Below are 16,314 nucleotides of genomic sequence, written 5' to 3'. Positions count from 1 at the left end.
GTACACATTTTTAAAATTTTCCTAAACATCGATAAATATTTCAAAACACCAGACATGAAATAACACCTAGTAATTAAAACTAAGGATTTTAAAAAATCCCCCACTCTCTCCATATCTATCACCCTGAAATTGTTGTGAACTAGGAGTACACACACACACACACACACACACTTCCCCCTCTTAGTATGCCTCTGATTCAACCTAACTTGAGTGAGCTTGAGTGAAATGTTCCTTTAACAATGCTCGCATGATTATACCAAAGGCAAAACTTAAGGCCTGACTCAAATTATGCAAACCTACACAGGATAGAGATGTGTGTCAGGAGACATTAAAGCAGTTGACTTGACTAGCTGAGCCAGTTTACACAAGGGGTGAACTTTACCTAAAATTTAACTTGACCATTTATTGGCATACAGAAAAAAAATGTGCTACTGAACCAAAGAATGCTACTACTGATAAACAAAATGTATACATCTGAACTTGTCCCTTCCACCAGAGGCCTCACTTTCTCTTTGCACAGTACTACTAGAAGCTGGAGACAGAGCCACAGAAGTGCCAGCAAACACCTAGAAACACGTTTCCACTGCTGACCAGCAGCACCTAGGTGTTCACCAACCCAACAGAAAAAAACCACTTGCACCAGGGCTATTGTTAATTACTAGTCTTCACACAGTACAGCACAGTTTGAAGTAGTTTTTTGGATTTGTTAAAGACAATCACTTTTCAGCCTCTGTCAGGCTCAGATCAAGTGCAAGGTCTGAGCAGTGTGCTGAAGACGGCCACTTCTTGTCCTTTTGCCATGACTGAGAACCTGTTCAATAATAGATAATAGAAGGACTAGGGGGCGCTCCATGAAATTAGCAAGTAGTACTTTTAAAACAAATCAGACAATTCTTTCACATTTGATGCACAAATTAAGTTCTGGAATTCACTGCCAGATGTGGTTAAGGGAGTTAAAACCCAGCTAATCTAAGAAGGTTTGGACAAGTTCCTGGAGAAGAAGTCCATAAACTATTAGTCAAGTTGACTTAGGGAATAGCCACTGCTTATTACTGGCATTAATAGCATGGGATCTATTTAGACCCTCAGTCTGACCCAGTATGGCAACTTATGTTCTTATGGGGAAGGGGAGGGAAGTGATTTAACACCCTGCCACCTGATCCCACAGGGGATACGATTACATTAGGACCATAGCTAAAGCATGAAGGGAAAAATGTGCTTTTCTGACTTTTTGGCTAAGATCAAAAGTAAGGTTTGTTTCACGAGCCAAAGCTGGTCCTTTTGGCCAAGAAGCAGTGAAATATGGAGGGAAGAGAATTTGGTATCCTGCCTCCAGAGATATGAAACTATTAGGACTGACAATCAAGAGGATTAAGCCTTCTGTTAAAAAAAAAAAAAGTTATACCCCCATAATGAAATCATTTACTGGAAAGAAGTGGCATAGCCACAGGTGGGCCTGGGTAGGCTGTGGTCCACCTACTGTAAGCTCAGACCCACCTATTTAATGTTGCCCAGCGGCCTGAGAAGAGAGGCCCCATTGCAGGGCCATCACAAAACAGGCCCAGCGCTGCCAAGTGTACACAAACAGAGCAGTGGCCAAAGAGGGGAGGTGGCCCACAAAGCCACCAGTGGCTCCCATTCCATCAGCAGCAAGGAAGAGAACCCTACCGGGAGAGAAATTGTTTGCTTGCTCCACAAAATTCAAAACTCTTGCAGCTAGCACATGCGATGCACAACATCAGCATAAAGGAAGCGATAGCTGCAAGAGTTTTGAATAGCAAAGGGGCCAGCACATGAGTAGCAGCAGCAGAATGGGCTCCTCCTTCTGTTCCCGATGGGGAGACTGCCTGGGTTTTGTGTTTGCGAGTGAATGAAGTCCTGCCTAGGGGTATGTGTGTAAGAGAGAACGTGGGTGTGTGTGTGTGTACTTGCACGAGTGAGAGCATGTGGGTTTGAGAGCTTGTGTGTGTGTGAGAGAAAGAAAGAGAGAGAAAGAGAATATGAATGGTGGTCCCTGTTGTGAATGACATAAGCATGAACCCCTTTTGCTGTGGCGCAACCTCGAGGGCTGTGCCCTAAGGCTTGCGCGATGGGTGAACGAGTCTTAGCACGAGCCAAACAATAACAGAGTCCAAGAGTCTATACAAAGACAAAGCTTTGACTGAAGACTTGAGAAGACCAAATTGAGGCTGACAACTTGGCACAGGCTGAAGAGGAGCTGAAGAATGGAACAGGCTGAAGACAGCTTGAGTGAGACTGGGACTAGAACAAGATAGGAACCAGATAGGAACCAGAAGAGCTTGCTGAGGCAAAGGCTGGACGAAAGAAGAGCCATTTTATAAGGCATCAGTTGTGATGTCATCTGAGGGAGCTGCAAACTTTTCTCACTGTAGGCCCTATAAAAGAAACTGTCGCACGCGCACCCAGGGAAGTACATATCATGAGCGGCGGCATCTACTGCAAGTTGGCAGTGTCCAACTGCATGGGATTGCGAGCGGCGAGTGTAACAATCCCGCTTCACAAGAGTGGTAGAGAGGAGGCCGGTTAGCCTCACTCCGGTGGTGGGAAACTTAATGGAGACTCTGCCGAAGGAAAGGATAGTGAACTATCTAAAATCCGGAGGATTGCTGGACCCGAGGCAGCATGTATTCACTAGGGGAAAGTCCTGTCAGACAAATCTAATTGATTTTTTTTGACTGGGTGACTAGAGAATTAGATGGTGGAAGAGTGCTCGTTGTGATCTACTTGGATTTCAGCAAACCTTTTGATATGGTCCCGCATAGACTATGCGGGCTTGTGAATAAAATGAGAAGCTTGGGAGCTAATGTCAAGATGGTGGCATGGATTACAAACTGGTTGACTAATAGGAGAGAGTCTAATGGTAAATGGAACCTACTCTGAAGAGAAAACCGTGCTATGTGGAGTGCCACAGGGTTTGGTTTTGGAACCAGTTCCAATCAATATCTTTGTGAACGACATTGCGGAAGGGATAGAAGGTAAAATTTGTCTATTTGCAGATGATACTAAGATCTGCAATAGAATGGGCACGCCTGAAGGAGTAGAGGGAATGAAAATATTTAAGAAAGCTGGAAGAGTGATCAAAGATTTGGCAGCTGGGATTCAATGCCAAGAAGTGCAGAGTCATGCATCTGAGGTGCAGTAATCCAAAAAGAGCTGTATGCGATGGGGGGGGGGGGGGGGGGGGGGGGGGGGGGGGGGGCGGGAGTGAAAGACTGATGTGCACCAACCAAGAAAGATCTTGGGGTAATGGTGTATGGAAACCTGAAGATGTTGAAGCAATGTGACAAGGCGAAAGCTAAAGCCAGAAGAAGGATGTGCTGCACAGAAAGAGTAATAACCAGTAAGAAAAAGGAGGATAATACCCTTGTACAGGTCCTTGGTGAGGCCTCACTTGGGAGTACTGTGTTTAGTTCTGGAGTCCATATCTCAAAAGACAGGATGGAGATGGTCCAGAGAAGAGTGACCAAAATGGTGTGGGGTGTGTATGAGAAGAGGTTGAAGGATTTGAATATGTATACCCTGGAAGAGAGGAGGTGCGGAGGAGATATGATAGAGACCTTCAGATACCTGAAAGGTTTTAATGATGCACACTGGACAAACCTTTTCCGCTGGAAAGAAAATCAGTAGAACTAGGGATCATGAAATGAAACTCTAGGGAGGATGACCTAGAACCAATGTCAGAAAATATTTCTACGCAGAGTGTGATGATTGCCTGGAATGCCCTTCTGGAGGAGGTGATGAAGATGAAAACAGTGAAAGAATTCAAAGGGGAATGGGATAAAAACTGTGGATCCCTAAAGGCGAGAGAATGGAAATGAAGAAAAGAACACATGGGGGAACTTGCTGGTGCAGCGGTTACTACCCTTAACCAATAAGCCTTCATACTATTGATGCAACTCCTCAAAGACCTGCACTGGCTGCCAATTCACTACAGAATCATTTATAAGTCCATAACCACTATTTTCAAAGCTATACATCAACACTCTCAACTCAACCTTCAAATTCCTCTCAAAAAATTTACATCCAACAGACCAATCAGAGAGTCCTATAGAGAAACACTACAAGTACCACACTCCAAATCCATGAGGCACATAACTGCCAGAGACAGGGCTTTCTCCACTGCAGGACCAACACTGTGGAACTCAATCCCACCAGATTTGCGACTGGAACCCTGCCTGCCCACATTCAGGAAAAGACTCAAAACGTGGCTATTCATGAAAGCCTTTCCTGAACTAAACTGAATCTATCCCATTATTAACTAGGCGCCCAGACATTGCCTCATTCATGGTAATTAATATCCCTACCGCATAATTAATATCCCTACCTCACAAGGACAATTCATTAATGCTTTAAGCACATTGACTGACATTTACGTTCTCTCTATTTAATCCCCAGCTTCTTTTCTATGCTCCAAGTTGTATCACTCCCTTGTTTTATTGTAACTGCATACCTTAACCTTCTCTTGTTTAATGTTTTATTATTATTATTACTACAACGATTATTATTATTATTAAGATAAATGTTTCTTACCTTTTTTTGTTACCTATCTACTTGTTAATTGTAAACCGACATGATGCGATATCTATTGCGAATGCCGGTATAGAAAAACTTAAAATAAATAAATAAATAAATAACGGCTCTCTGCTTCAACAGCAAGGGGAATTGGATTCAAACAGCAACCAACGAGGTCCCCGACTTTTTACAGTCTGGAGAAACAAATAAACATGGGGGTAACTTGCTAATGTGGTGGTTACTATCCTTAATAAAATAAGCCTGATATTTTGTTGCAACTCCAATATTGCTCTCTGCTTCAACAGCAAGGGGTAACAGGGAATTGGATTCTAACAGCAACCAACATGGGCTTACCTTTACAGTCTTGGAAACTATTAAGCATGGGGGTCACCTGCACAGCGCAGAAGATACTACCATAAGTTTGCTGGATGGACCATTTGGTCCTTTTCTGCCACCATTTCTATGTTTTTATATGAGAGCGGAAGCCTGTGTGTGAAACTGAAGGAGAAATTACTACTTACCTGATAATTTAAATTTCCTATAAAAAAAAAAAAAAAAAAAGGTAGGCCAATCCACACAAATGAGTTATGCACCTCTACCAGCAGATGGAAATGGCGTAAAGCTGACAGCATGGATATATAGCCCTGCCCCATCAGCCAGCTAGAATTTTCTGTAAAAGCCTGTGGACAAACTGATTAGACTTGAACATGACCATTAACAGTCACTCATGCTTCCAACCAAGTTAGAACACTGAGCACAGTCAAATGAATTAACATTCACTAAACTTAGGGGCTTACCAGTCCTTCAACAAATAAATAGTAACACCGTGTCATCTACATAAGGAAGAACTAAAAGGCAAGTCGGCAGCCGAGGGCGGGTTGTGGATTAGACTGCCTTCCTTAGAAGAAAGGAAATTATCAGGCAAGTAGTAATTTCTCCTTCCTCTGCACTCAGGCAGGACAATCCATGCAAGTAGGATGTACCAAAGCTACTCCTTAACAGGGCAGGAGGCTGCCTGTGGTCCTGTCAACACCATACATACGAAGGTGGCGTCCTTCTGAGCTCGAATGTCCAAGTAATAACACTTGGAGAAAGTGTGTAAAAAGGACAATGTCCCTGCTCAGCAATCCTCGACAGGAGACAACTGAAGCTTTGCCCATAATACCACCAGAGCCTCAGTAGAATGTGTCTTATCCTGAGTAGGCAATGGAACATCAGCATCCACATAGACGGCAGAGATGACTCCTCTTACCCATCGGGCTATAGTTGCCACCACAGAGCATAAACAGTTGCTCAGATTTTCTGAAAGAGTTAGTAATCTTCTAGTACTGCATTCGATATTACTTGACATCCAAAGCATGCAACAACAATATTCATGCCATCTCTTTCCCTGTCCCGTGTGGGCAGGAACATAGTCTAATTCAGAAACCACTTTTGGCAAAAAGAAAGGTACTGTCCCCAGATCTATTTCTGCAAATGGCTCAGTGCAAGAAGGAGCCTGCAACTCTGAAACTAGTCGTGCTAAATAGATAGCCAAGAAAACCCAAGACCAAGTTAAAGTCCAGAAGAAGCACCAGTGGCCACAAGAGAGGACATAAATGCCTAGAAAGTTTTCTACAACAAGCAAGAGCTTCTGTTTGCACCTTCAATGTGCTAAGGGCCAAATCACAGCCCGCATAAGCTAAGAATAAGGCCCTCGGTCCATCAAGGATCTATCATCGGACCCTACTCCTTGTGTCTCCTGAGAGAGATGCAAACCAGCCTGATACCAGGCAGCAGTAAGAAGCAATTTGCAATGCAGTGTCATGACCTCAAAGGTCTGCTTAGGGATACCTTTATCCTCTATCCCGAGCATCTTCTAGAGCTGCCCCTTCTTCCACTGGAAAGGCAGATTGCCTGGAAACAGTGCATACCAAGGTATCCCATCCTTGGAAATCACAAGTAAACCCTTGCTATCAGATTCAACGGATACAAAAATCCACTAGTGCGTGCCCCCCTTTAAACTTGCTTCAGGGGCATTCAATGCAAGGGTCAATCATTCTTAAATCTGATTCAAGAGGGGAAAGAAACATGATGCATTGTATATAGTAACCAACATGGGATCCTTCATGTGCAAGTTCCGTAGCGTCACCCACATTCACAAAGAGCACCTTCTGGGTCTGCTTCAACAGACCCAGCAACTCTAGTGGAAGAGAGTCCAATGCGGTTCAGAATCTAGTGGGATTTCTCTCTCTTCGACAGGGTTTTGGATTCTCCCCTTTGGAGTCATCTAACATAGCATGATCCACATCCCCTTGAACATTACAAGGGAACAGATTCTCTGCGGCATTTGCGTGTATAGACTAGCAAGTGGGATACTAGAGTATGCAAACACTTAATAGAAAATTGCTTTGCTTCCTCCAAGCACCTCTGCATAAAATTTCTGCAGACTCAGAAAACATTCTCTCCAGGAAAAAAGGGGGGATGGATCTATACCAAAGCCCAATAGGCCCAAACCTTGACACCTCCCAGAGAAGTCACCATCATCAGAAACAAGGGGTGAGGGGACAAAACTGCTGTCTTTCCACCACACTCCCCTCCGGACCTAGTCGAGTTAGAGGGGGGTGGCCCAACATTGGCAAAACCCATAGTAGACAAATCACCTTGAGAAACCAAACAGACAGTGCTGACACAGGCATAAGAGAAATCCATGACTGTATTGTCATATATGGCTTCCAGACTTAAAAATACTCAACTGAGGGTCACCTCAGGAGCTCAAGCAGTGCGTCAATCTTCTATCTTCTCCTACTTTCGTCTTTTTTTTTTTTTTTTTTTAAATACAGGCAATCCCTAGTAGGGAGATGCATGGCCATCATCTGCTGGAGACGGAGAATACTGGTGGGTTGATGTCAGCTTTACCCCTTCTCCATCTGCTGGTAAAGGTGCATAACCCACTCATGTGGCTTGGCCTGCCTGAGTGCAGAAGAATCTAAGAGTGAGGGAGAATGGGAGCCTTGTGTGAGAGACAGCATATGAGAGCATCTGTGTGTATTTAAGAGTGGGAACCTGCATATGAGAGAGTAGATGAGAGTGGGAGCGGGAGCCTGTGTATGTGAAAGAACATGCAAAAGTTGGAGCCTGTGTGAGAGAATGCACATGAGAGAGAGAGTCTGTGTGTGTGTGTGTATGAAGGAGGAAAGAAAGATGACAAGAGGAGAGAGAAGAAACAGAATAAGAGACCATGAAAAATGAATTAGGAAAATACAGACAAGGAACAAAGACTGGGACCAACCGATTTAGAAAAATAAGATCAGACAACAAAAGTAAACCCCCCCCCCCCCACACACACAGGGTGGCCCATGGAAAAAGTAGCCTGCCTCCAGGTGGACTACTTTTCCATGGGCCACCTTGTATATATTCTGCCTTTCAGTGATTGGAATATGCTATCTTTGGGAATGTGCATTTCTTATATATGTGTGTTTTGCTGTTTCTTCAGTATTTCAATGTTCACAATCTTGTTTCTCAAGCTTTCCATTTCAGTTTTGTCTACATGTTTCTAATTTGTAATCCCTTATTCCGTATTGGGTAAGGGTCTGTCTGTGTTGCGCAAGTGTGACAGAAGTGCAGTACTTAAGGCTAGCGTACAGTTTTCTCTGTAGGGATTTGTAGTAGTTTGGCTTTTGTTTGCCCACTAGGTGGTGTATTAGTGTTCTAGGGCTTGGTGTAATGCTTGCCTTTGCTGCCCTTTAGTAGGTAAGGTTGCTGCTGTTTTTGAGTCAGGAGAGTTACTGCTGTTATGACATGGTATGGCAAGGTTCTAGGTGTGTTTTGCTTATTTTTTGTAGGGATTTGTCTTACTTCACAAAGTGCTTGGCATTGGAGGGAGTTTGTTTTGCTGTCACTGAAGTGACAACAGAATTTGAACTTTTTATTTGCATGTTTTAGTTCTGTTCCACACGTTACAAATCTTTAAGTTCTTATGATAAATTATGATTATTGCTGTTTTATTGTAGTTATGATACTCTGCATTTTTGGAAAGAATAAAAGAATACATTGATTTTTTTTTTTTTATTACGTGACTGGATCTGATGTTTCTAACATGGGAATGTCAGCAGATAGAAACCAAAATAGTCCTAGTCTCCCCCACAAAATTTTTATTTTTTTGTTCAGTATTCTTTGTTTACTTTTTATATGATGTATATTTATAAACTGCAATAAATATAAAATAAATTAATGCAAATTAAACTATTGTAAAGCATCACTCATGATGAAACTACTTAGAAATTGTCGGGTATACTCTAAGGCATTATATATCAATAATAGTACAACTAGTAGGGCCTAAACCTGTATGTCAACTGCCCACCCATGTTAACCTTGCCACCCCAAAAAATAAATAAATAAATTCATTTCTGGCTACGCCATTGCTGGAAAGCATACAACCATGTTCACCAAGAATGTGCCAATGCCTTTATTAATTAGGTCCTGAAGTTAGTAAAGAGAACAAGGAGTGACTTACAGGGCTGTTTTTCAATAGAATCAATGATGCTTTCTATTACATCTTCAAACTCCAACTCAGTGACAGACTGCAGAACTTCAGTGAGGTATTTACTGGCTTCACTAAAGCAGTCATAAACAATCAACCAAAAAAGATAGAATAAAGAGTAATTAATGTCAGTTAATTTAACATCGACAAGCAGAGTCCTCTTCTAGGTTTCAGTGAAGACCTAATGCATTTATATAAAAGGCTAACGCTTATTTAATATGTATTCATTTATTTACATTGCATCCATGCCTTTTCATTTCTAGGTCAAGGCAAATTACAATCAGGTGCAGCAGATAGCTCCCTGCCCCAGAAGGTTTACAATCTAAGTGGGTTATTTACGAAACAGCATTAAGCATATACTGCAGGGTGAATGCCTTGTCGTAATAACACACAGTATCTTAAATACTATGTATTATTTTCCCCCCAGTAACACAAAAATGGTAATGAGATGCTTTGCATACAGAAAGGTTCATTAATTTTATGTAAATAAAATAACATGGCTTGCCTGAAAAAACACAAATTGCATTGTTTTCATGAAAGTTACCTACACCTAACCTTCCCATAAATCATGATCAGCATGCTAATGCGGATCCTAATGCTCTTGGGGCAATACATGAAACAGACAATTGGCCTGGAGTAAACATCTCCCAAATATTGCAAAGAACCCATATCCCATCTCCACTCCCCCCCCCCCCCTCCATCCGTCATCCCTTGAAGTGGCCAGTCCCAAAAATAAAGATTAAACCCCAATTCCTGCCCCAAAACCCAACTGCTTTTTCAATAGATTGCCCAGCTCCCTCACCATCCTGCTGACCCCCACTGGATTTATCAAAATCTTGGGATCTGGACATGGCAATGCCAATTTTCCAAAATATCACCAGCTTCCCTTACCATGTGATGGGTAGCCAGCACTATTTTGGAAAATGCCTACTGCCAGAGCCTAGAGGGTGCTTCGGGCCCCCATTAGACTACTAAGGCAAATTTGCTAAATCCTGGGGCAGGGGGTGTACAGGGTTAACCTATGGAGAAGGTATTTTTGAGGGGTTTGGGGGCAGGACTTGCACCACTACTTTAGTGAGTTTAAAGTTTATTTTGGGGACTTTGGCTGCCTCAAGGAGTAGCTACTCGGTTTGCGGTGGTTTAAAAGTACCTGCAGACTTTGCAGCTACCTGGGTTGTTTGAAAATTCCTAAAAAGCATGTTTAATAAGATTATGACGCCAAGTTACCAAGGACAGCCTGATCTAGTCCTGATTTTGCCCCAGGGCAAACATGGTCTTGTAGTTCCGATTTCCCTAAGAAATCCCCGCATAGAGGAAGAGATGAAGTACAAAATCAGAACTGGCGCAGATTATCCCTGATGACCTGGAGTCATCGGGTAACTTAATCATAAGGTTATCAAATGACTCGTAGTTAACCTATATTCTATGCCAACAGTCTCCCAAACGGAAGGACGTCTGACAGTAGGTCAGCAGAACGTATCCTACTCAGCACAGCCGCTTCTTGACACACAGTCGCCGACATCTCAAAAGAATGAAAACCCGAAAACTGAGCCGTGACTAAGGACTGACCGTCTTTACCGACGTGGTAGCAAATCCAGGCAGAGACCATGTTTCGCCAACTTCAAGTTTACTTACGCTCGCAATAACAGCCCATGCATCTTAAAAGCAGAAGTCACTTTACTCTTCAATTTGTCTGTAGCCATCTTGAATAATTCGCGCCAAAGTTCCAGATCTCTCACTAAACAGCTGGTAGTGATGTCACCACGCATAGCCCTAGAGGCCGGTTCAAGAACAGCAGCAACAAAATATGCAAATAGGAAAAATGTGGGTTGGCTTTGTTTCTTCATCTTCACAATATTTAATTACCCAACCCCGTTTTCAAGCCGGTAATGCATACTTTATGAATTGCATTCCGGTTCATCTCCTCTTTTTGGCTGATTCTTGCACGGAAATAAAAAAAAGCTAACAAGCAAAGAAAAAAAACCCGATTTTGTTTATAGGACTAACTTTTTACATTCCTTGACTAACTTTCGGAAAGCTAGTTAAGGAAGGCATTGCATTAATCCAATAAAAAGGCTATATTGGCAATATATATTGTTTGGTAACCTTTATATCCGTGCATTCAAGTGGACTAATAGGCCAATCACTTTATCTCAGATCCTTGGAAGAAGTTCTAGGGTAGTATATTAGAGAGAGCCTTCGGAAACGCCACCACGTGACGTACCAGCCCCCACGCTCTACGTCGGGTTGGCGTTTTGGCTGCACTCGCTGCCCGTAGTGTTTTGGTTTCCGTCTCCCAGTCTCTGAATTTGACAGTTCGGGATCTCTTTTCTCTGTGACCAGGGTGGGAGCGTCGTTGACACAGACCGGATCTGTTCTTCCCTGCTGTCTCTAGCCTTATTCCTTTAAAAAAAATAAAGGAAAACTATGGCTGCAGCTCAGCGGTTCTGCGTAGCGGAAGAGCGAAGTGGCCATTGCGCAGCTGTGGACGGGAACTTTCTTTATGTGTGGGGGGGGTTATGTGGTAAGGTGAATTATTATGAAAGTAAACCCACCCGTGTCTCCCGCTATATTTGGTAACAAAGTGTCCAAGTTTGTTTACACAGTGGATATGCAAAGGAAGCTACCCTCCTCCGCGCTGGTCAGCGCTCTGGACTAACGGTCAACGCGTTACTTTGGGATGTGCATTTTCATTGCGAATATGGGGCGGTTGGGTCAGAGATATGCTCGGTTCCAACACCTTGCCTTCACTGGGGCGGCTGAGGCTCCTGTCCGGGTATTTATTTTCTCTCTTAAATCTTGGCGACAGCTACCCGTCTCAGTCCCTCCCAGGTTTCACTTCTTGGATGTGACAGGAGAGGGACTGCCGGATCGGTGGATGCAGTGTGGCGCGCTTGGGGACGGTTGTGGAAGGAGCGCGTGAGATTTGAGGTCGAGGGAGCGCACGCGCCACGCAAGTTTCTCTCGCGCGGCGAATTGACGGGCAAGAGTATGCGCGCGACCTTTTCTTAGCCAGCGCCCTTCCCATCCCCCCGTCCCCGGTCTAATTTGCTCCTCTACATTTGAGAGGTGTTTTAAGGGACATTTGAATGAAGGGAAGGACAGACTTCAGCTACCTATTGAAACAGGTTGTAGTAGTGGAACTTTTTTTCCCCGTAGGACTCGTGATGTGTTGTTAGATTATTGTGTCAAAATAATGCTTCATCAAGTGCAGTAGAACTTCCGAGAGCCCACTGAATATTATAACAGAACTGGTAGGAAATTACTAGGGACATACCAGCAAATTGCCATATTTTTATCCATGATTCCTTCCAGTGAAGGGAAGATGAAAGCTCTGTGACCCCATACTAAATGATAGTTTTCAGCGTGGTTCATTGCAGAAAATGTAACTTATCTTATAATAATTCTTAAAATTTGTATCGTGCTGCTATACATATGCAATACTGTACAATGGTGATAGGCATTCAGGTACAATTAGTCCTTGCCAAAGAGCGTACCTGAGGCAACAGGAAATAAAGTGTCTTGCCAAAGGTCAGAAATCACAGTGAAAGAAGCAGGATCTGAACCCTGGTTTCCTTGGTTCCTAGCATATTGCTTTAACTACAAGGCTGCTCCTTCTATTCTTAGTAATTATACACTTGTTCACTTTTATACTTAGCTATATTAAACTTTTGCTTAATTGACAGTGTAGACAGCAGTGGGCATCAATTATATGTAAGTTGAGGCCAAGGATATCTAATGCTAGGATGGGCACTACTGATATTACAGTATGGAATTTGTAATAACTTAAAGTAACAGTTTGGTGTGAAAGTGAAAACCATACATTTCTATGGATTTTCTAGCTCTTCTCAATGTTAGTGTTGAAAATGACCTCTGGTTTGTTCTGGTCATATTTAATAAGGTAGAATATTGGAACATGGTCAACCTCCCAATTTTGGACTTGATCAGTGCACTTTAGAGGAAGTTATTGTGCCTATAGATGGACTGAACCAGCCCCAAGTATTTTATACACATGTTAAAAAGTACTAAGAATGAAACTGGATCACTAGCAAGATTCAATAGACTTTTACAGTCAGTGCAAGCTGCATCTAGTTACTGGTAGTAAGACTACCTTATCTTAATAAGTATGATGTGCAGAGTTGTAATAGCTGTATGGCTACTATAGAAAACTGGATTCTTTGCAGATTATGAAACCTTTTGTTGGACCAACATAAAAAATTTTCCCGTCGATAGCAGGGCTGAATAGCCATGCTGTCTGGGAAGCGTTGCGACCCGAAGTAAGCGGAGTCTCCTCAGCTAGTAACAGAGCTTTGAATCTGTGTGTGTCTGCGTGGTGGTGTTCCCGCACGGTTCCCTCTCCTCTTCAGTTTCTTTTTTTCCACGAGCCGATCGCATGCGGGGTTATTCTCTCCTCACAGTTTTTCTCCTCACAGAATATTTTTTTCAGTGATTTTCTCCGGTTTTTTTTTCAACTTTTTCAATTCTAGATGGCTCCCAAGCCGTCTGGATTTAATTATTGTCAATGTGGCAAAATTATGTCCGTTACCGATGGACATAATTATTGCTACCTCTGTTTAGGCCCAGATCACGACCAAAAGTCGTGTCGAGACTGCGGCCGCATGTCTCCTCAGGCCCAACACCACCGAGCAGCGAAAATAGAGCGGCTAAAGATGGGTTCCTATGCCCCACCAATATCAGCCCATTCTTTGCCGGGTCCGGCGAAGACAGGTAGGGCCCATACAAAACGGGCTTCCTCCCTCGGGCCTTCTGAAATGGGAAGAACCAAGCCGCGCTCTAGCTTGGTGTTTCAAAAGCCCCAACTACCATCAATCCTTACCGGGGCTCCAGAAAAGAATCGAGGAAAGGGAGATGCGTCGAAGAGTTCGGGGCTATCAAAGCCAATCGAACCCACCTTTGTGCGCAAAAAAAAAAATAAGCGTTTACGACGCACGCTCTGGCACATGTGCAGAGCGTCGATACGCACGGAGCTACAACGCAGGACACTACGACGCACGGAGCCGCCTCGAAGCACGGTGCCACCTTGAAGCAGGACATTGCTACGACGCAATGCTCCATCACGAAGCAGGGGGCCGCCATAAACCATACCATTCAGTTAGAAGACGACACCTCTTTGACGCATGGTGCAAAACAGGCCGTATACTCAAAACATTCATTAACACTTGAAACAGCCACCAAGAAAATACCTATGGGGCATGCTTCACTCAGGCAATCTCATAGCAAAATACATCCTTCTTTTTTGGAACATACTCCTTCCAAAAGAACAGCAAAGAGAAACCATCTGGAACATTCTCCTACTTCCTCTGCATCTAGCCGGGAAATTGAAGTGGAACTTCTCTCTGACGCAGAATCAGTTCCCTCACAACATTCTCCTCTCAGTACACGCTCCTTCTCAGCAGGATCAGCACTACCTACACCAAAACAAGCCCACGCAACTTCCAACATTTACAGTGGGAACACTTCACAGGAGGATATATCACTACATGACATTTGTCTTCCACACAAAAGGCAAAAATTACACATCCCTCCGCAAGGAACTCTTGCAGCATCTGCAATGTCAAAAATATCAGAAGTGCTAGCCTCATTTCCCTGTACGTACCAGGATCAGTCCAGGACACCTGGGTTGTGACTCCGCACCAGTAGATTTATTTATTTTATTTAGCACTTTTATATACCGACTTTCCAGTAACAGAATTACTGATCAATTCGGTTTACATTTTAAACAATAACAATGACAAGTTGATGTCTTACAATGAACAGGTAGATAGAACTTGGATACAGATATATGGGGTTAATAACTTAACATAACGTAAAAGATACGGAGCCTACTGTAGGCTGGAGAAACAGGTGTTAGGCATAAGGCTAGGTTTTTTTATTTTAGACTGCATAAGGATTCGTAGATGAACTGAGAATTCTCTGGGGGGTTCTAGAGAGTTCTAGAGATGACCTATAGAGTTCTCTAGGGGGTTACCAATGAAGGGATCATTGGAAGGGAAATTCCGCTGGCTGATGTTATGAGAATGCTTGGTTGAATAACCAAGTCTTGAGTCTTTTTTTAAATATAATGGGGCATTGCACTAATCTGAGGTCTGACGGGAGAGCGTTCCAGAGTTTGGGACCGGCTGTGGAGAATGCTCTTTTACTTAATGCAGTCTTCATCGGTGGGATCTGAAGGTTGTTTCTGTAGCTTGTCTCACTGGTCTGGTAGAGGTGTGGAGTTGGAGAGGGATTTTGAGCTCGAGTGGGGCAATGTTATGTAGTGCCTTGTGGATTGTTGAGAGCACTTTGAAAAGTATTCTGAATTTGACAGGGAGCCAGTGTAGGCTTTTTAGGATGGGTGAAATGTGTTCTCTTTTGTTAGTCTTGGTTAGGATCCTTGCTGAAGCATTTTGCAACATCTGTAGAGGTTTTGTGGCATTAGCAGGGAGGCCCAGTAGAAGTGAATTGCAGTAATCTATTTTGGTGAGAATGATTGCTTGTAAACCTGCTCGGAAATCTTGAAAATGGAGGAGTGGTCTCAGTCTTTTTAAGACTTGTAGTTTGAAAAATCCATCCTTTACGATGTTATTGATGAGAGATCTGTAATTCATTTGGTTATCTAGTATAACTCCTAGATTTCTGACTTGTGGGGACATTGTTAATTGGGAAGACATGTTGGTAATGGGATGTGTGTAGATTCCATCTTGGGAGATGAGGAGGTATTCTGTTTTGTTTTGATTAAGAATCAGATTGAGACTAGTGAGCAAGTTGTTGATGGCTTGTTGGCATGAGTTCCAGAAGTCGAGAGTTTTATGGAGAGATTCTGTAATTGGAATCAGTATCTGAACATCGTCTGCGTATAAGTAGTGGATGAGATTTAGGTTGAGGAGGAGCTGGCAGAGTGGGAGAAGGTGTATATATTGAATAAGGTTGGTGAGAGTGAAGATCCTTGTGGGACTCCCAGGTTGCAGGTGACTGGTTGAGATTCCTCCTTGTTGACCTTAACCTTATAATGTCTGTTCTGTAGGAAAGTGGACAAAGCCATGGGGCCTGATGGGATTCATCCAAGGATATTGAGGGAGCTCAGAGATGTTCTGGCGGGTCCGCTGTGTGACCTGTTCAATAGATCCCTTGAAACGGGAGTGGTGCCGAGTGATTGGAGAAGAGCGGTGGTGGTCCCGCTTCACAAGAGTGGGAACAGGGAGGAGGCTGGCAACTACAGACCGGTTAGCCTCACTTCGGTGGTGGGAAAAGTAATGGAG

General features: G+C 43.3%; 2 protein-coding genes across 6 annotated transcripts in view; one reads left to right on the top strand and one right to left on the bottom strand.

The window, feature by feature from the left end:
* POLE2 (DNA polymerase epsilon 2, accessory subunit) overlaps positions 1-11,131 on the bottom strand; it is a 194,828-nt gene extending 183,697 nt beyond the window's left edge. Inside the window, exons 1-2 of one of the 5 annotated variants that reach the window (XM_029598380.1) lie at positions 10,691-11,131; positions 9,029-9,129 (exon numbers count right to left, since the gene is read on the bottom strand). In XM_029598380.1, coding sequence (XP_029454240.1) covers positions 9,029-9,129; positions 10,691-10,902 — 313 coding nt within the window. In that variant the 5' untranslated portion in view covers positions 10,903-11,131. The other 4 variants (XM_029598379.1, XM_029598377.1, XM_029598376.1 and 1 more) reach the window with 4 other exon arrangements.
* A 162-nt stretch (positions 11,132-11,293) lies between these two features.
* The window catches only part of KLHDC1 (kelch domain containing 1), a 300,634-nt gene continuing 295,613 nt past the window's right edge, over positions 11,294-16,314 (top strand). Inside the window, exons 1-2 of the mRNA XM_029597434.1 lie at positions 11,294-11,631; positions 11,717-11,831. Coding sequence (XP_029453294.1) covers positions 11,483-11,631; positions 11,717-11,831 — 264 coding nt within the window. The 5' untranslated portion in view covers positions 11,294-11,482. The remainder of the gene's footprint in view (positions 11,632-11,716; positions 11,832-16,314) is intronic.

Source organism: Rhinatrema bivittatum, chromosome 4 (assembly GCF_901001135.1).
Source record: "Rhinatrema bivittatum chromosome 4, aRhiBiv1.1, whole genome shotgun sequence".
Classification (NCBI taxonomy): Eukaryota; Metazoa; Chordata; class Amphibia; order Gymnophiona; family Rhinatrematidae; genus Rhinatrema; species Rhinatrema bivittatum.
This window is presented reverse-complemented; position numbering and strand designations above follow the sequence as displayed.